Source organism: Netta rufina (assembly GCF_964035555.1).
Source record: "Netta rufina genome assembly, chromosome: 1".
Classification (NCBI taxonomy): domain Eukaryota; kingdom Metazoa; phylum Chordata; class Aves; order Anseriformes; family Anatidae; genus Netta; species Netta rufina.
In genome coordinates, this window is record NC_140123.1 from 153,069,497 (window position 1) to 153,089,123 (window position 19,627).

At 56.4% G+C, this 19,627-nt stretch overlaps 1 protein-coding gene across 1 annotated transcript; it reads right to left on the minus strand.

Annotated features, from left to right (window-relative positions):
- Positions 1-13,678: 13,678 nt before the first annotated feature.
- RPL3 (ribosomal protein L3) lies at positions 13,679-19,627 on the minus strand. Its single transcript, XM_084289732.1, has 10 exons — positions 19,547-19,627; positions 18,629-18,821; positions 17,833-18,001; positions 16,834-16,969; positions 16,172-16,358; positions 15,609-15,769; positions 15,225-15,326; positions 14,647-14,742; positions 14,272-14,391; positions 13,679-13,795 (listed from the first exon to the last, which is right to left on the minus strand). Exons 1-10 carry the CDS (start codon positions 19,547-19,549, stop codon positions 13,751-13,753), a joined length of 1,212 nt encoding a protein of 403 aa, XP_084145858.1. The 5' UTR covers positions 19,550-19,627; the 3' UTR covers positions 13,679-13,750.

Sequence of the window (19,627 nt, forward strand, 5' to 3'; positions counted from 1 at the left end):
AAAAAATCACAACAATAGTAATATTCATCGTCATCGCAACCCTCAAATATCCATTTCCATCTCGCCGCTCCTGCGTGTGCGCTGACCCATTTACTTTCCCTGGTGAGACAGGGAGGGATTGTTAGCCTATGGCAGGCGTGGGGAAGCAGATATCCCCAGCCCCACGGAGAGGGCTGGTAGCAGGGTTTGGCTGATAAATCGGTTCCTGTCCTCTAATTTCACGTTCGGAAGACTCTGCAGGGGAGAGGTGTCCTAAAAAGAAGGAAGAAGGCCCTGTTGTGGCTGCGCTAAGCCATGCAGCGCCGCACCAAGCAACTCGTCTCTCCGAAAAATATTTGAGACAATTTTTGCCCATGGTGCATGGGCATGTGGGACGGCGTTTACCATCACTGCGAGCTCCTGAGGTCGTGCTCTGGGTTTCAGCTGTCGGTGTTGGGCACCTCACAGTGGGACTAAACGCGGAGCCACCAGGGCGATGCACGGGGCCGCCGTGTGCGGCGCTGCGCCGGTGGCTGAAGCCCTTTTCCCCAGCCAGGGGACCCGCTGTGCCTGCAGCTCCGTGTCACTACCAGCCTGCCCTCAATGGCAGGCATTGTCCCAGGGAAAAGGGCAGCCGGGCAGCCGGCAGCGAGCGTGCGGGAGCAGCTGGGAAGGGACGCGGGGGCAGAGGTGGCTGCGGGGATGGATGGGGCTCGGGGCTCGGAGGAGCTCTGGGGTGGCTCGGTGCAGATCGCGGGGAGAAATCAGCCGGTTTCTGCACCCAGAGCCTCGGTGGGGAATGTCTAGCAGCAGAAAGCTGAAGGCTTCCCCGGGCAATCTGCTTTTCCCATAACTGGCCCTGCCTTGCTTTTCTCCCCGTCTTCAGCGCAGCGCTCGCGGGGCTCCCTCGTCCCTTCTCTCTGGAAAACGCGGTGGAATTTCAGCAATAAATATCCCTCTGATTGCACCCTCAGATGTCTGGGCCGGTTTCTCTCACGCGGCCCCTTACCAGCCCAGGGTGGGCGTCTGCCTCCACCAGCTCCAGCCTGCCAGTAGGGCCAGGGAACCGCTCACAAAGGAGAGCAATTGACAGCATTTTTTCCTAATCTATTCATAGTTCTGTAGGGCTTCAGGCTCTGCTCTGGAAGCATACGCCGCTGGGTGATCATCTTGCATTGGAACAGCTGCTAATCTCTGCACGTTTGCATCCAGCCGGGTTTTCAGCCTCTGTTGCTCTTGGGGCGTTTGGTTTTGGGGTTTCTGTAACAAGTATTATTTTTTTTTAGTTTTCAAAAGCGGTTCCCTGCTCATTATCGGAGAGATCACCCTGGGACAATCATTCTTGAGGGAGGAAAGAATGGAGATAAATTAGAGATGCGTTTAATTGCAATTCGTTGAACGTGCCCAGGATGAGCTGGAGGGTGGGCAGGGCAGCAGGGGAGGAAGAAAAGTGAGAGCAGTTTGCCCCCGGGTACCTGCTGAGAGCCCCGGCACGTTACGCTATGAGCCATCCTCATTTCGGAAAGATCACAGACCTTGGTTTTGCCCCAGACCCCGTGGAACCTCGCTGTGCCCCCGGGTATGTCTGTAGGTCTCGGGGAGATTTTGTGATCCTTCTTCCCAAACTGTTGCATCCCAACCTTCTCCCTGCTCTCCTTCTGCGAGCCGAGGTCGCAGCGGGGAGGAGGCAGAGCTGCTTTTCCCAGCTGCCTGGAAAAAGAGGTCGGACACCGCACACTGCCAGCGGGAGACCCCAGGGGAGCAGGCTGGGCCGTGCTGCTTGCACCGAGCTCCTCAAGCCTCCAGAGCCCAGCTTCCCTCGGCTGAACCTGCTGGAACCTGCCCTTGCTTTCTGCCAGGCTTCTTTACGTTGGCACAGGCTCGTCTGCAACGAAAAAAGAAGGGGACTTTCCCAGGCACCCGGCTGCAGTGGTACCGACAGGAGGCCTCTCCAAGAACGGACTGAGCGTATCCCTCCTCTTCTAGGTTTCTCCAGTTAGGATTTCTGCTCAGTTTTGTTCAAAATCTGCAGGTCAGCCACGGGCATTTCTAAGTCCCCGGGACCTTCGGAGAGGAGCCGCTGTCTTGCGCCATCAACCTCCAACACGAGATGAGAGGATGGAGATATTTGCACCTCCCTTGCCTTTGGTTTCTGTCCCCCATCCCCATGCGGGGCAGACCCTTTTATATTCATTTCTTTATGACCACTTCTTCAGAGGTTTGTCCGTGCTACCTAAAAACGCCGTCAGAAAAGGCCCAAGCAGCAAAATTAAAGATTTTCTTCAATAAAAGAATCCAGGCTGGCATCCTGAGAGATTCCTAGAGCCATTTGTGTTGCCTGAGAGTATGTGAGACACACGAAGGGTGCTGGCAGGACGGCCACGGGACTTACTGGAGACCAACACCCTTCTGGAGCAGCAGCTGGAGGCCGGGCAGATTACACCACCGCACCTGTAAGGGAACTGCACGCCAATATTTGGGCAACCACACCGATCCACGGCTGAGCGAGTGGCGATCGCATCCCCGCACCAAGCCGAACAGCGCCAGGATGGATAAAAAATTCTGAACAAACGTGGTACTACCAAGCCTTGCAGGCTCCCTGCCTTCCCTGCCAAACCCAACGCGGCTCCTGCAGCAGCGCAGAGTCGAGCTGCTTGTCAGTGCTGCGACAAAAGCGTTTCCTCCCCGCTCGGGCTGGCCATCTGTTCGCTCCTCGCCTTGAAACGATTTTTCCTCCGCCGCTCTGTAACCCGATGATCAATAGCTGTGCCGTTTCTGGCAGCTGCTGCGCTGCGTTAAAACCCTTCCCAAGCGCTTCTCTTACAGGGGTGGGGTGGAAGGGGCCTGGAAATCTTCACGGTGGTGTTGGCCGCTGGTTTGCTCCTTCTGGGCCTCGGTTACGTGATGCTGCTCGAGGTTGCGGTGAGCTCTGTCACCGTCACAGGGCCAAGGCCACCATGCACTGCTTGTATCTGATGGGAATGACTCGAGGCCGTGGTCCTGTGGGGCTCCCCAAATCGAGGAGGGTGCTGTGGGTGCCTGGGTGAGGGCTGATGTACATAGGTGTGATGTGGAGGGCGTGCTGGGGGGTGACGGGAGTGCAGTGGGGCCAGGACCCCCATCGCATCCCCTCACGACAGGGGAGGAGAGGCTCCCCGGGGAACAAGGGAGCATTGAGCCCGCCGTATCTCTCCGGGGCTCGGGAAGCGGAAAGGCGATAAGAGCCCTCTCGGAGGAGGAATTCCTTCTCACTTTCCCCTTTCTGTTTGCTTTATGTCGGAGATAAGGCCAGGCTCAGGCAGGTGGCTTACCTGGAGGCCGGCGCGAGAAGGGGCAGCCCCAGTCACCCCATGCCCACCCCTAGCAGCCCCCCCGTCTGCTGTGGGCTCTGTGAGGGGAGCACCCTGGCCACAGCTCCCTCTCCTTGTCCCCAAGGCTGTCCCTTGTCCCCGTGTCCTCCTGTCCCCGCTCGTGGTGCCCTGCCGGTCACCACCAGGAGCCGTAACCCAAGGAGCAGCTCGGAAAAGGAATGAGATTAGGGGTGGTACGGCCAAGGCCGATAACGATGGAAGAATATTTGGGTAGCATTTCACCGTGGGCCTGTTGGGGAGGGAGCTGTCTCTGGCCTGGGCTGGAGATGTGGTAATGAAGTCGATCCCCCTCCCAGCCCGCTGTCAGGGCACTGTGAGGCTGTCAGACCCCATCCCATAACGGTGACGGGCCCTAGTCAAGGTGAGGGACACAGGAGAGCAGCAGGACCGACACTGGTGGTGGCCATGGCTCACTGGAGGACCCCAGCACAGCTCGGAGCCCATCTTTCCGTGGCTGTGATGTCCCCAGGGACTGACCGAGCGACGTGAGGCAGTGAGGGACAAGCACACCGCCTGGGCCAGCTCCTCGACCACGGGAAGGAGATGGAGGAGGTGCAAGCAGCCGGACCCAGCGGGGCTCATCCTGGTGCCAATTTTCCCCGGAGAGGCTGAGCTCGGGAATCCCGGAGTGTGACGGGGCTTGCGGGTTGCCTCCCCAGCAGACGTGGCTGATGAACAGGAGCATTATTTTGGCTGGAGACGGGGGCTGCGGTGGTGCCCCAGCCACACAGCTCCCCAATTCTGCTGGCGTCCACTTGCCAGCATCAGAAATGATGTGCAGGCTCTTCAAGGTGGGCACAAAAATCCAGATTTTCCCATGATTTCTTGGTGTGACGGAGCCAAGGAGAGGGAAAAACAGAAGATGGAACAAGGAGAGCACAGCATGGAGCTGGTGTTTTATCCGTGGCTGGAGCAGGGTGTGAGCACAAAACTCAATGAGATTGACTTTTTGGAATGGGATTTTTGCTTTGGGAATGGCCTTTTAGAGCTGGGAAAGACCAAATTCAGTCCTTTTAGGAAGGGATTTGTGGTCACAGCTTCCAGTGGGGTGACCCAGACATCTCCTCGTCCCCTGAAACTTGCGCCGCGTGGCGATAAGCGGTGCCCAGCCCCCCAGTCCCCTGCGGGGCTGAGGCTGGGACGCACGTGCCAGGACATCTGGAGGTGGTCCCGGTGCCTTGGCCATCCCCTGCTCTGATTCATTCCTGCTGTTTGTCATCCCTCCTTGCCAAAGGCAGAGCTGGGGGAAGAGAAGGTGACTCAGGCTCGAAGCCCAGGTGGCCGTCCTAGCCCAGGGACACCTGAGGGCATCTGGCGTGGCAGGAAGGCGGTGGGGAAGGCGAAGGTTCCCAGCGGGGCCGTGAGGAATAGCTGCCGAATAACAAGGGTTTCCCTGCCTCATTGTGTGCCTCGGCATCTGGGAAGCTCATCAAGCCCACGCGGCGGCGGGGTGAGCTCATAGCCAGGCGGGAAGGCAAACCCGTGGGCTTTGTCTGCTCTGAAGCTGCCTCCAGCCCTTGGCTCCCCCGTGGTGCTGCCATGGCCCCTAGCACCTCAATATCACCCCAATATCACCCCAATATGACCAATATCATCATGGTGGGATGAGGAGGTAGGGTGGTCCTCGGCAAGCGTACCCGCCATGGCATTGCACCCACTGCCAGGGCCACCACGGCCTGGTACCAACACCTCCAGAGCCCAAATGCTCCGGGGAAAAGGGGACAGAGAGCACTCAGAGGGCAGAAAGCAGGGAGAGGAAGGTGAGGAAGAGGAGGACGACCGCAGAGGAGGTGGCGCTCCAGGCATGGGGAGCTAGGGCAAGCAGCTGGGTTTTGGAGAAGGAGGTGGAGGTGGAGGTGGAACCGCTGTTAATGAATACTGTATGCAACCTAGCCATTGAAATAGATGGTGCAGCGAGATTAGAGGTCATGGAAAGTGTATTACGAGCCTCGCATTGCTTTTATTCACTGGAGACCGCTGGAAAAACAAGCAGGAAGACGGCACAATGGGTCCCCCCCAGCCACATCTCGGCATACATTTGGAAGACAATGGAGAAAACGATTAACTCCAAGAGTCCTCTATCCTGTCTCCAGCAAGATGCATGCCTTGTTTTGCCTGGCGAGGAACTAGGGATCAAACAGACAATGCCAATTACAAAAAAAAAAAAAAAAAAAATCTCTTCGAAATTTCTTCAAGGGGAAAAAGGGGGAGGGGAGAGGGGAAGGGTGACGCAGCCAGCGGGGCTGAGCACGGCCTGAGCGAGCTGGGCCTTCTTCTGCCACGGCACCTGGCCTCCAGCCTGTCACCTATCTTAATTAGATAGATTATCTAATTAAATTGCTCTTCCATTGGTGTTCCTCTCCCTCCTGGCAGATGCTGGCTTTCTTTCCCAGGAACCAGGGAAGCTGTGCAGCTCTCCTCTGGTTCTGCTGTGCCCCCTCACCTTCCCTTTTCGGGTAACCATCACTGAGAAGCTCACATGGTTTCATTGAGTATTTTACAGTTCTTCCCTCTCTACCTTGCTCTGCTCCCCGCTGGTTCCTGCACCATGTGTATCCTCTTTGCGTGGGCCTGGAAGCTCTCCACCACTGGTTCTCCTTTCAAAATGAAGCAGGGAGGTGGTGGGAAACAAGCAGTACGGGCGCAGGAAGGCTCGGAGGAGAGGAGGAGGTGGGCAGAGGCGTGGGGCAGCCCCTCCTGGGAGCACCTGCTGCTGCGAGCCGCCCCCTCGCCACTGCTCCCTGTGGAGCCCCAGGGAGGTACCGTCACGTCTTGGCTCTGGAGGAGAGGGGATATCCTTAACATCACTCCTCCAGGTATTTTGGCTGAGCATCCGGTCCCCTCTTCCTCTGCCCGAGTTCCTGTCCTCCGGGTTGAGCGGTGACCTCAGCCCGTTGTTGATTTCAGAGATGCAAGACCTCCCCGCGGATCCTCCCGGGCCAGTGGGCTACTTGCTTCATTTCCTAAGCCTGGAAATGACCCGTTCTTTCGGAAGAGCCTTCCCAACCCTGAAATCAGCCTCCTCAAGCGAGGGTGCTGTGTTTGCTGCTTTGCCTTGTTCGCCTCATTCCTCCTCCTCCCCCAGCCTGGAGGGGTCCCGGCCCCTAATTTAACCAGGGGCTGGTGGGGTGCCAGGAGGTTGTAGGGAATGGGTTCAGCCCCCAGTTGGACGGGTCCTTCCCAGAGCAGGCAGGTTGTGCCCCAGGAGCTGCAGTTCTGTGAGAGCATCCAGCTTCCCGCACGTTCATCTCACGCTGGGCCCCGTCCCGCAGCATCCAGCTCACATCCTCAAACCCTTTGTGTTCTGTATAAACATCTCTGCTCAGCCCTCCTGAAGGGCGTCAGAGGAAGCCGTGGCCTACAAAGAGCACCGAATCTTTGTGTCATGGTCTGGCCCGTTTGTCCTTCATGGACACGTTCAGCCGTGTCCGAGGCAGGGAGCAGGCCGAGATGTGTAGGGGCTGAACGTCTTGCTGAAGCTAACGTGTGGTAGTCGTAGGGGCAGACCCCCAAATTCCTTCTTCAAATTTCCAAGCTGGGTTTATGACAAGCCCCCGGAGCATCCCACAACCACCCCACAGCTTCAGCACCCTCCCCACAACTGGAAGCCCGCGGTGTGTTGACCACCGCATCGCCACGGGTGGCCTGGGCCATCAGACGCTCCTGCATCCACACATGGGGACTGAATGTGGTTCTTCCAGGAAGGAGGGCAGGTGCAGGTCAATTTGGAGTTTAAGGAGCCAGAGGAGGACTTGCAGCTGGGTGGAAAGCAGCTGCAGGTGGCGGGGCAGCTCACAAGAGGGGCAGCCACGGCGCAGGGGTGCTGGAGCTGGGGGTGAGGGGGGATGGAGAGCATCCGGAGTTGTAAGTGAGGTCAGGTAATGCCTCATATAGCAGTTCCTGTGGCGCTCTGGGAACAGACAAACAAGGCCTTCCTTCCTCCCGGCTTCCTCCTCCTCGCCAGGGCTCCTTTTCGGGAGAAGCAGCGGGACGGATCGCTCCTCCTGCATCACCACCAGCATCCCCCCGGGGAGGCTCACCTGGCCCCAGCAGTGTGGGACCCACGCGTGGGGTGATCAGTGAGGGTGTCCTGGGGTGTCCTGGGGCTTCCCGAGCTGCTGTGGGCACAGGCAGGGCAGCACCTGCTCGCCTCCGAGGTGCTGGTGCTATTTTGGGGTGGGGGAACCCAGGGAAACAGCTCTGCCACCCCCTCGCAGAGCCAAGATGGGCACTCGACCAGGTGTGGGGTTGAATGGCAGCGCTATTTTAGGGATGTTTCCTTTCCCTCTGCCGGGGCTATTTCTGGAGGCTGAGTGGGTACCGAAAGGGCCAGGATACGGTGTAGATAAGGGGACGATGACATTTCGGCACTCGTGCTGCAACCACAAAAGCCACGCAGGAAGGAAGGCCGGCCCTGGGAACAGCAGCGCTCCCTGCAGAAGCCTCCAGGCTCCTGGCCCTTGCTGGAGGCAGTGGGGTAGAGGTGCTGTGAGCTTCCCCCAGCAGTGCCACCCTATAGGGTACCCTCACAGCTCTGCAATCCATGGTGCTCTCTCTGCTGGGACACCCCACAGCAGAGCCACGGGGACAGACATCCCATCGAGGATGGTTTTCCTCAGGGATCCCTCGGGATGCAGCACTGCTGGGCAGCACCTGCAGGAGAGGCAGCGTGCGAGGGCGCTGGGACCCGCCGGGGACGGGCCGGGGTTGGCTCGTGACGCTCCAAGGCAGCGCCTCGCACGCTCCCGCTGGCCTTTTCGCTCAAAGTTTCCTTTTGTGCACGGGGGACAGAGGGCCCGTTGTGCAGGCAGGGGCATTTCGGGGTGGAGGGGCCAAGCTCCGAGGCAGCGGCGAGACCCGCGCCCACGCCAATGTGGCGCGCTGCCCGAGATCCCGGTGAGGGCCTCCGGAGAAATCCCGGTTTATTTAACCACAGGGCGGCCGTGCCATCCACGAGGGCAGCGTTTCACCCTGCTGGGTGTCCTTGAGCCCGTCCCGGTGCAAAGGGCGACAGAGGGGAGCTGTGGGCTCCACGAGCCCCTCTGAATCCCCTTCTTTGTTCCCTCGGCGGCGTCAGGCGCTCCTTGCTCTCTCCAGGAGATGATTCTGCTTCCGCCGCGGCCGTTTCCTGTGTTTCTCTCTCCTGGAGAGCCGGGCAGCATCAGCACAAAAACAGGATCCGAGCTGCTTGAGAATTGCCCCGATAACAATGGCCGAGGAGACAGCACTGGATGGGGCGAACGCCAGCTGCTGGCTCACCCATCCCGGACAGCCTTGGAGCCGCTCGCGTGGTGGGGATTTAGGGCAGGGAACGAGCAGCCAGAAAGGGGAAATGTGGGGTGGCCCCATGCCCAGCAGTGGGTCTGTCCATCCCCACACCCTGCTCACGGTGACGAGGCAAAGGGACCTTGCAGGTGGAGATCTAAAATTTGGGGGAAGCTTCACCCTGTGGCTCAAAATCCCCACCTGGGTCTAGCTGTGGGTCTGGAGGAGCTCCCAGCCCCACTGTCCCCACCACAGGGCACCCAACACAACCCTGGAGATGGAGGACCTCAACGCCACCCTGCCCTGCTCCAGCGGGTGCTGGTCCCCACCCCGGGGTGCCCAGCAGGTGCTCAGCACCTTGGAGCAACCTTGGGATGGGGCCCGCTGGCTGGTGGTGCCGCCGAGCCATGAATTCATGGCAAGGGAGGAAAAAAAAAAGCTGACTTTTGGCCAACGGAGGAGGTCCCTGACCAACAGAGGCAGGAAATAGCAACGGTGAGCTAACAAATAAAAGGCGCAACCGTGCCTCTGCCTTACATGGTCTTCGTGGGGAGTTTCCTTTGTTTTTCAGGTTGGCTATTTATACCTTGGAGTGTGAAGATGATGTCAGCCATCAGAAAACAAGCCCCAGGGCTTTTGGGAGGGCTGAGCTGTCCTCCAGCAGCAAGGCACAGAGGCTGCCTACAGGGGCGAGTGGAGACAGCGGGGTGTGCAGTCCCCAAAAAGTCCCCTTGCACCTTTTTTCCCCCTTTTTTTTTTCTCTGCCTCACTGGGGAGCAGCCTGCGAGGGGCCGGCCCCATCACCCTGGCGGTGCCGGCGGGGGGACGCGGGGATGGGGTCCCCCATCTCACGGGGTTTGGTGCTGGGATGCTGGCAGCGGGGGCGGGCAGGGAGAAGCCGTCGGGAGTTCAAGGCTTGGCAGTGAACTTGAGACAAGCCAAGCTCTTGCTGGTGACACATGCATCAGGTGTTCGGAGACGATAACAAAACCCGCCTGAGGTCATCGATATTTAATTAGCAATAGGCTCGGTTAAACATTAGCCCCGGGGCCAGGAGGGAGGGGGAAAGGGCTGCTGTGAGCAGGGAGGTTTAACCCTTCGTGGAAGGGCAGGGGAAGAAGAGGGACGGCTGCCCACACGGAGAGAGGCTCCTTGGCCAAAGCTCTTTGTTATTTTTGTTATTCCCATCACCATCAAAGCTGGCATGGGGCAAAACGCCCTACTCCCCACGGCGTGTCACCAAGGCACCCTCCCCTCCAAAATCCCCTCCTGGCTGCCCCGAACCTGACACCCATCGCTCGCCCCAGAGCTCGCAGGCTCTGCTGACAGCCGAGGCTGGGCGGGGGACATGAAAAGGAGCCGCGGCCCCCGGCACCGGGGACACCTGGGGAAGGCTCCTGCTGGGAGAGGGGAGAGGGAATTGCTTGGGAGACGGCAGCACCGGGGCAGGGACCCTCCCCAGGGACCCTCCGTCCCCTTACCCTGCTCTGCAGCAGGCCCATGGAGAGGAGGGAGGCGTGGGGCAGGGCTGGAAGACTTCCAGCCTCCCCAAAACAAGGGCAGGGCGATGCCTGCTCATGTTCTCCCTTCTGCCCCAGGGGCCGGTGGTGACACTCGATTTCTTCCCCATGAGCAATCCCACTTCCCCTCACCCACAGGTCCCGAAAAACAGAGGTGTGGGCGGGTGGGAAATGAGGAAACCCCGCGTTTTGGGGCAGCGAGAGCAGTGACAAGAAATCCCCTGCAGCCTTTGAAAGCAGGTCCTGGCTGATGGAGCTGGGAAGCTGGGAAATGACGTGGAAATCGGAGGAGCCCTGGGCTGTGGGACTGCTGCCCCTGCACCCGGCAAAGCCAGCGGGGAGCAGGGGGTGCAGCAGAGCAGCAGATGCAGGGATTTCATCCACAGGGAGTGAGGAAACATCCCGGAGCCGTTTGATCCCATTGTGTGTAGGGAAGCGGAGTGGGCGTCCAGGCTCTCTGTAACTAAACAAAGATTATAAACACCTCCCGCCACCAGCATCCCAGGGCCCCGGCTGCTGGCCGAGTCCCAAGGGGACAAAACGGGCTTTGGGTCCAGTCCAGACCCTGGCTATGGTGGTAAGATAAGAGCAATGAGCACGGCGGACATGTCCTGCCATCACCAGCAGCAGCAGCAACATTTTGGGGGGGATTTCTCCCTGTAGAGCTTGGCAGGAGCCCTGCCTCCCAAATGGCACCGGGTGTCCCTGGGGACCCCAGCCCAGCCCCCGCACCCACCTTTTGGGGAAGTCGGGAGGTGGCAGGAGATAAATTTAGCCCTCCCCACTTTGCCCAGCGCCTGCCACAAAACCACACGATTCCCCAGCACCACGCTGGTTCGGAGGGGGAGAACAACAAAGGGCTTCCCAAAAGCCACGTGGCCTCCCGCAAGCCTCGCGCTGCCCCGGCGAGCGGTGCCGAAGCCAGGACCGCAGGGAACCGCTCAGAGGTCCCGCAAATCAAACGAAAGCTTGAAAAGGGCCGGCGAGCTGCTCCTGCAGCACCGGGACCGGGGAAGCAGCAGCCTCCAACCTGCCCGGAGTGCGCGGGGAGACCTCCTGGGTTCGGTGCGCGCTGCGTGCACCCGGCCGCGCGTCCCCCCGGGGCGCCTTCATAAGCTCCTCTTCCATGTCAGGCGGGCTTGAAGCTCGCCGCCCGTCACTCAGATCAAAGGCGAGGGGCCGGGGCGCGAGGCGGCGGTGTCAGCTGGGCCGCTTGTGAAGCTAATTGCAAGAGCCAAGCCCCCCGACTTGAACTCTTCGCCTTTCCCTCCCGGGCAGCCTCGCGCGCTTTCTCTCTCATGTCTCCGCTCCAGCGTCGCAGCTGCGCCTCTGTTTCATCTCTGGTGAGGGAAGGAGCTGGGAAGAGCCAGCTCCGGAGCCAGATGTGCTGGGGGAAGGCTGTGAAAGCAGCCCCCGAGCCCCCCGGGGGGCCGCTCCCAGCCCCTGCAGCTGGGGAGTGCCGGGTTTGGGGCCGGGGTTCCCAGGTGCCGGGGGTGAAGGCCGGCCCCAGCTGGAACGGGGAGAGTTCCCACAACGCTGCTTGAGCCAAAAAGCGGGGTCAGGGCCATGTCTGGTGGGAAAAGGGGTCTGCTCCCAGCACCACCGGGCTGTGGGACCCTTCCCCAGCCGCCTGGGTGGATGGAGGCTCTGCAGAAGGAAGGCTCAGGTCAACAGGGCCGACGGCCAGACCCATGCGTCCCCTCAGCTCCAGCTTGGCCTCCCACGGCTTCTCCTGCCCCATGGATCTGGGTGGCTTCGCCCCAAAGCCCAACGCTCAGCTCCCCAGGTATTATCAGAATATTTCAAGGAGCCCTGGGTGCCCAAAGCTTCAGCCGAGCCGGGATTTTCTCCAGGCTGGCCCCACAGGCCTTGGGGACAAGTGTCCTGCACACCTTCTGCCGCCACCATCCACAGAGGGAGGAGCGCCACCTCCTGACACTGGTGTCCTCTTACCCCTAGGTTTTGAGGAGGAGAAAAGATTAAAAAAAAAAAAAAGTATTTTTAGGGTTCCTCCCACCCCCCATCAGCAAACAATTATCCCTTCAGGAGCAAACCCATAAAAACCTGGCACTACGTCCCCAGCTGATGGGCACCGAGCACCTCCAACACCAAGAGCACTTCTTCAGGATCGCTTCCTTTTTAATTAGGCGCTAATTCGACTAAAACCCCCCACCGCTGCCATTACTGCTTGGAAATAAATTCACCAGCTCTCCAGCCACCGCTGGAGATTGCGCCACAAGGTGCCGTTTGGTAAAACAAGGAGGTTTGAAAGATTTTCTGGCAGGGTGGGATCACTTGTCATGGGTTTTCATCCCCGACACCTCACCGCTCCGTCCGATAATCCCAGTTCCCACTGACACCCAACTGGTGGGATCAAAGCAGCAGGAAAACCTCCAGCCCCCAAAGCCAGTGCCTCAAGATGGCTAAAGGTTGGGAATTCTGCTTTTCCTGTATTGGGGAATGTTAATTTAGGGCTCTGCTCTACCTACCTGCCAATCTGAGGGAGATTTGAGGGAAAAAAAGTAAAGATAAATGGTGGTCGAGACCTCTCTTGTTACAGTTGGCTGCGACCAGCCAACAGGTTCATGTGTTAAATGAGGCTGACAGGGAGCCAGCCAGATCCTGCAGTCATGGAGTCTGGTTTCTAGGGCAACAAGGTAAATGTTTTCCCTCCTTCTGGCCACCTTTTAACTCTTAGAAGGTTCTTACACATCACCCCCAAAAAAGCATTTTCCCGCATCTGCTCGCTCGATCCGATCAGAGCAAATAGCGTCACGCCGGGCTCGTCTGGGAGCAGCCCCGCGTGTCAACTCATTTGGCACGTAAATCGGCGGGGTTCTCGCCTTAATCGCTGCCTCCTCTCCAATTATGGGCAGCAAAGGCAACACCAGCGCAGTTATCTAAATTTACATGAGCCTCCAGTCAGGCTATGGCCCGCGGCACGGGTGATCTCACTATTGTGGCTGGAGGCACCCGAGCGCTTGGGACTGCGCTGCCTTTCTTGGTATAACACCACGGCTCCCATAAATGCAGGACTCACGCTGCTCAGCTCCGGTCCTGTCCTGCACCGGGACACTCGGCTGGGAGCAGCAGCCAGACGGCCTCCTCAGCACAGGGGGAGGATTTTCAGCCAGGCAGTAATGCGACACCAGCAGCCGCCGCAGCTCTCCCTCCTCACATTGCATTGAAATGCTCGGTGTCGGGATGAAAATGTCACCCTGCTCACCAGCAAGCCCATTCCCTATCACCAGGCAATGACCCCACACCTGCAAGGACAGGGAAGATTCAGGGGGATTTGGGGCAGATGAAATGCCTCAGTAAATGCAAATGCTATTTCACACAGCCGCGTATAAACGCCTTGCTCTGCCCCAACACCTTTGCTCTCTGAGAAGTGTAGGGAACGAAGCTGTCATTGTAGGAACCCTGTTAGTATTTGGGTGTTGACAAATGAGATTTGCTCCTTTGGTTTGGCTGATCCCATGCATAAGGCCTGCAGGCAGAGTACCAGACTTGACGCGGCTATATATAAACCCAGTGACAAAGTGAAATTCTTTAAAATCTTTATTTTTTGGTCTGAGAGCACGCAGGCTGCAGAGCACGAGACGGTTCCACACATTAAGCTGCCTCCTCTTTTGCAATGCGATCTTTCTTGAGTGGTCCCTGGAGGAGAGAGAATAAATTATGTTAACAGCAGTCTATTGCACACTGATGACCACATCACATCCCAATTACAATGCTGCAATTTTTACTTAATTTCTCTCCTCTTGCTACAAGTAAGTCTTCAATGACACCATCTGTTCCAAATCCCAAATCCCAACCCCACAGCTTCAGTGGAAAGCTGAACTTGGCACAGCCGGGGCTGCGCCGAATTAAGACTTCAATTTTAGTGGAGAATTGTTGGTGCCACCTAGCGGGGAAGCTCCTCTGCATCCACAGAGTACGGGATGACACAGAAAGGACACAAGTGACACAGGAAGGACACAAGGACTGCAGATTTGCCTTCCCAAGTGACAAATAGAGCACAGCACAGCTCGGCCTTGGGGCAGCCCAAAGGCTGAGCTATAAACTGCCATTAACCAAAAAAAATAGTGTAAAGTGCAACACCGAAATGTGCCAGATTTCCGAAGTGTCCTTACCATGAAAGACTTCTTTTCCTCGGCTGTCTGGAAGCGGCCGTGACCGAATTTGGAGGTTGTGTCAATGAACTTCAGGTCGATCTTCTCCAGGGCCCGACGCTTGGTCTGCACAAGCAGGGACTACGAGAGAGATGGCAGGTGAGCACAGCAGCAGCACCCTTTCTGCTCATCACCCTCATGGGTAACACCTCAAGTCACTCCAAACTCACACTTCAGCTGCTAGGCACAAGGCCCATTTGCTAATAATAAACACATGTTCACAAACAGTCTTTCAGGCCAGCTACACGAATCCCCACAGCCCAGACACCTGGCTCAGGGGCAGCGCAGCTGCTCCAAGCTGTTCCAGCCCACCTGACAGGTGTCTGCACGACTCACCTTGCGCAGGGTTAGGACCCTCTTCTTGGTCCCAACAACACAGCCCTTCAGCATGATGAAGTCGTTGGTCACCTCGCCGTAGTGGACGAAGCCTCCCTGAGCAGGGAAAGGACAGTCAGTGCTCGCTAAGAGGTGAGATCATGATCCCCAGCTTGCTTACTGCCCGATTTTCTGTGCTGCTTCTGCGTCTTGGCCATTCCTACATTCACTCAAGCCCCCACTTCTTCTGTTACCTTTCAGTGAGCCAAGTTTCTCGCTGCTGTGTGACTTCTGCTGAGAGCAGCAGCAACACCAAGAGGCTGACGAAACAGCAGAGACTGCTTCCCTGGCTAAACGATTCCTTATTTACATGAGCATCGTTCCTAGGTTTGTAACATCCCTCTAGACTGCTGCCAAATACTAGATGCAGTAAGCACAAGTTGCACAAGTCAGTACCAAGAATGACTCAGCAGCAGCAGCACCACCTCCCACAGCAGCTTTTTTCCTCAAGAACTCTTCATTGAATCATTTCATATCTCATACCACGCCCATTTGCCTCCCAAAACTGCCACTCTCTCCACACAGCTGCAAGGACTCACCAGAGGGTTGATGCTCTTGTCAGACAAGTCATAATCAGTCGATGCATTGTTTTTGATCAGCTTTCCATCCTTGATTTGGTAACCCTGACCAATCTTGTAGATCTAAAACGACAAGGACAGTAGGAACAAGGGTCAGGAATCAGTCAGAACACAAACAATTCTAGTTTGGGATGGAGAAGAGTATCTGTTGTACTTGATAACGTGGCCATACAAGGATTTTATGGCTATCTATTGTATACGGCTACGGTTACAGCCCCCAAAATGGCATTCAAGCCAACAGAGCTAAGCCACCAAAGCACAACTCTCCATTTATTCCCACTCCTGCAGTAAGTGAGCCTGGCCAGCTCCTGTTCCTTCCCAGCAGCTCGGAGGCACACACCTTACCTTCTTATTGATTTCAGTTCGATGGTGATAGCCCTTCTGACCAGCACGGGCCACGGAGAAGGCCACGCGAGCAGGATGCCATGCACCGATACAGGCCACCTTGCGCAGCCCCCTATGAGTCTTGCGGGGCAGCTTCTTGGTGTGCCAGCGGCTGGTGACACCTGGAAGAGGAAACCAGAACACCGTTGCTAACCCTTCTCAAGCTGTAATGCTGTTAAAACGTTCAACTGGAGCTTGAGACACCTTTTGAGCTGCTGTCCCTGGGCAACAGAAGGGACACCCAGACCCAGCACCCAAGGAACTACCTGCTTTGCTTGACAAACCCACCCACAGCTCCCCACAGCCCTCCCCGGCTGTCCCCGGATTGTGTTCTCAGAAGGAAGGCAGCATGGAATGACTCCTCACGGATGTCAGGCGCTGTGCCCAGCGCTTATTCCATGGTCTCATCACCGAACTGTGACAGCAGCACCTCCTCAGCTCTGGGCCCACGCATTTGTGGCAACTAAAGGCCAGCATTTCATTAACAATTGAGCCCTGATGACAAAAAACCTCCATGTGGTTACCTTTGTACCCCTTGCCCTTGGTGACTCCGATGACATCAATCATCTCATCCTGGCCAAAGACAGTTGACACAGGCACCTGCTGCTCCAGCTTCTCCCGGGCCCAGTCCACTTTCTCAGCAACGGTGCCACCGTTCACCTGGATCTCCATCAGGTGAGACTTCTTCTGTCTCAGGGGAAGCAGGCGCATCTAGGACAGAAAGGATGAAATTTAGTTCCTCTTCAAGACAAACCTTGTATCAATTATCCAGGATCATTCTAATCCTGGCCTTATCTTTTTTTTTTTTTTTTGGAACCGAACGTACCCTTTTTGTCTAGGCACTGGAAGTTAGTTGTATTTAATAGTCAAGTCTTAACTAGCCACCTTACATCACTTATAGCCAACTCAAAGATGGAATTACACCCCCAAAAAGGCCTGGCAGAGCACTGACGGCTAGGGACACGCTATTGCTGCCTCCTGCAGTGGCCCACAGCTGCCCTCAAGGCTACTCACCCACACTGTGAGCACACACTGTGTGCAGAATGAGGACTACTGGCACTTTTCACGTGCTCAAGTCATCACCAGACTGCCAGGTGGGCAGAAGTCTCCCTACTGAAGTGAAGCAAGCCTTGTGCTTGCAACCTTCCTTGTTTCTATAGTGTACCTGAGTGCTGCAGACACTTACCTGAGTGTGAGCCATGACTCTAATAACCTGGCAGTATTTCTTCATGCTATTGAAATCTTTCTCCAACTGCTTTTTGCCCTCCTCATCTTGCCATTTCTTGCAGTATTTGGTGAAGGCCTTCTTCTTGGACTTGTGCCTTCAGGAGCAGAGCAGAGACAAGGTTTGGCTAAGCCCTTCATCGATCCCCCCCGGAGGGGGGATGAGCGGAAGGAGCTGCCACCTTCGCCGCTTTGGGCTCATTGCCAGCTTCTAAGGAATCTTTTCCACTGGCAAGCGGAGCCTGGAGCTCATCAGGCAGAGGCAAGATTGCCAACGCTGAGCGGAGCTGCCATGAATCCCAAAGCACATTAATATTCACAGTACAGAAGACAAAAGACTGTAGAGAGATGTTGAACAATTAACAGAGTAACAGATCTGTAAAGGCATTGTGTCAGATGCTATCAGCTATCAGCTGCACAACACCCTTGGAAGCCTGAGCTACGCCTGACAGGTCGTCACTGCAACACCCGCGAGAATTATTGCGCTGCTCTGACGTCTTCTCGGCCTGCCAAGCTCATAAACAGGCTGCAGGCTCGAGACACGCTGGAGCCGTGCTCAGGCAAACGTGCATGTTTGGACCACAACAACAGTGCCTGGAACGGCAATCAGAACTAACACTCGTCTTCCCCTTTCCTGAGCAAACAAGGCCACAGTCAGGACTCGACACTCATCAACGAGCGCCAGAGGCGATTTCCTTATGTCCGCCCGTCGAAGTTATCATCACGTGTAGCCTGCTGGGGAGAGCTCAGGCAGAAGCCAACGCTGTCACCCCAAGAATGACACGAACACTAAGCTGTCATCTTCCCAGAAACACTGCTCTAGCGTGGCATGCTTTTAGGCCAGGTCATGGAGGCCAAACTTTAACTGCAGAAAAGCTGCACTAAAGTAACTTCCAACCCAGATTAAAAAAAAAAAAAAAAAAAAAAGTTAAGTCGTGAGGCAAAAGTCCTGCTCTCTTACCAGTTCTTGTAGAAGCGCCGCTTACACTCATCGCTGATGTGCTCCGCAAAGATGGTCTTGAAGCTGCGGAGACCACGGGGGGTCTCCACGTAGCCCACGACGCCTACGATGACCATGGGAGGAGTCTCTACTATAGTGACTGCCTCAACCACCTCCTTCTTGTTCACCTCTGGAAGAAGACAAATACAACACGTCAAAACCAGCATCAGCTGTTAAGCACCTTCTGCTCCTCCTCACTCTCAAATCCTTCAGGTGAAAGGTTACATGCCTCAAATTCTTTTCACAAAGGCAAAGATGATGCATGGCAAAACGACCTGCTGGAAGTGGTAATTTAGAGCCTCGAAAAAACTAGAGGCAGGCTCAGCGGGCTGCAGACAAAGCCTGAGAAGCAAAATGGACAGCAGCCAGTAACAGAACTGAATCAGGACTTGACAATCAGCAAGGGAACACCAAAGGAGATTTACTCATGTCTACCCATAGAGAAGAGGTCATCACACGTATTCTGAGTACAGATAAAGCAAGACATCATGCTCCTGTGCAAGTCACTGCACATGTCAAGAGGACCATTAATAAGACTTCCACTCCCAAAGTCTTGCTGCTGGGACATCATTCATGCTGTATATGGTAACAGGAGGATTTTGGGGTGCTTTATAGCCTGACTGCCCACTCAAGAAACACTTTGAATTGACTGAAGTCTATCTAGAACTAAAATCCACAGCTACCTATGACCTAAAAGGCCATCTTTCATCATTCTTAAGAAAACATCTTGCTCCACGAGAGGAACATCAATACGTACTGGATCCAGGTCTGTCAACTTCGCGGACAATGTGGGTCATCCCAGCTTTGTACCCCAGGAAGGCAGTGAGGTGGACAGGCTTGCTGGGGTCATCTTTGGGGAAGCTCTTCACCTTGCCCCTGTGCCTGCTACTGCGCTTGCGGGGCAGGAAGCCCAGAGACCCATGCCTGGGAGCTGAGAACTTGCGGTGAGACTGGAAAAAAAAGAAAGTAAATATTTAATGCCTGCTTCAAGGATTCACTTAACCCCATCTGAGGGCCAGCTGCCAGCTCTTATCTTTAGTAAAAACTATATATAGTGAAAGACTTTTTACATTCTTAAAATTCTTCTCAGTATCAACTACTTGGCTTCTGAAATCCATTATAATATTAGAATATAGTTCTTATTCCTTAACTACGCTTTTCCTAGTTTCCTCAATGTCCTGTTTCAGGCTCGTTTTAAGAAACCACCGACTCGTTACGGAGACACACGTGCTGCAACGTGGTCACAGGGCACCACAAGGATTTCAGTACACCCTATAAATCTAGGGATAAAGAAGCACAAATAACCTTACAATATTTCAATAGAAACCCCACAAAGACTAAAGAATTCCCCGTGGGTAACACGCAGCCCCCCTCCCACCTCAGTTTAAGCAGAAGCCCCCCGTTAAAAGCAGCGCGACAAGCAGCAATGGAGGAGGCCCTTTCAGAAGGAATCCCCACAGAAGCCGCGCTAAGCAGAGCGGGTCTGGAGCCATCCCAAACCATTTCCCCCCTCAGCGCCCCTCGCCGCCCCCCGGCCCCAAAATGAGCCCGGCGCCGCCTCGCCGAGGAGCAGAGGCGCAGCGGGATGGCGGCCGGGAGGCTGCCGGGGCCGGGATGGCGCCGATGGGCGGCGGATGGTGCAGCCAGGCCGCTGCGGGCCGCCATCGGCACCCACCATCTTGTCTCCGCGCCGCGCCGGAAGGGCCGGGCCGCCCCGCGCCAGCCCTACTTGTAGGCGGCCCGCCCCCCGCCATGG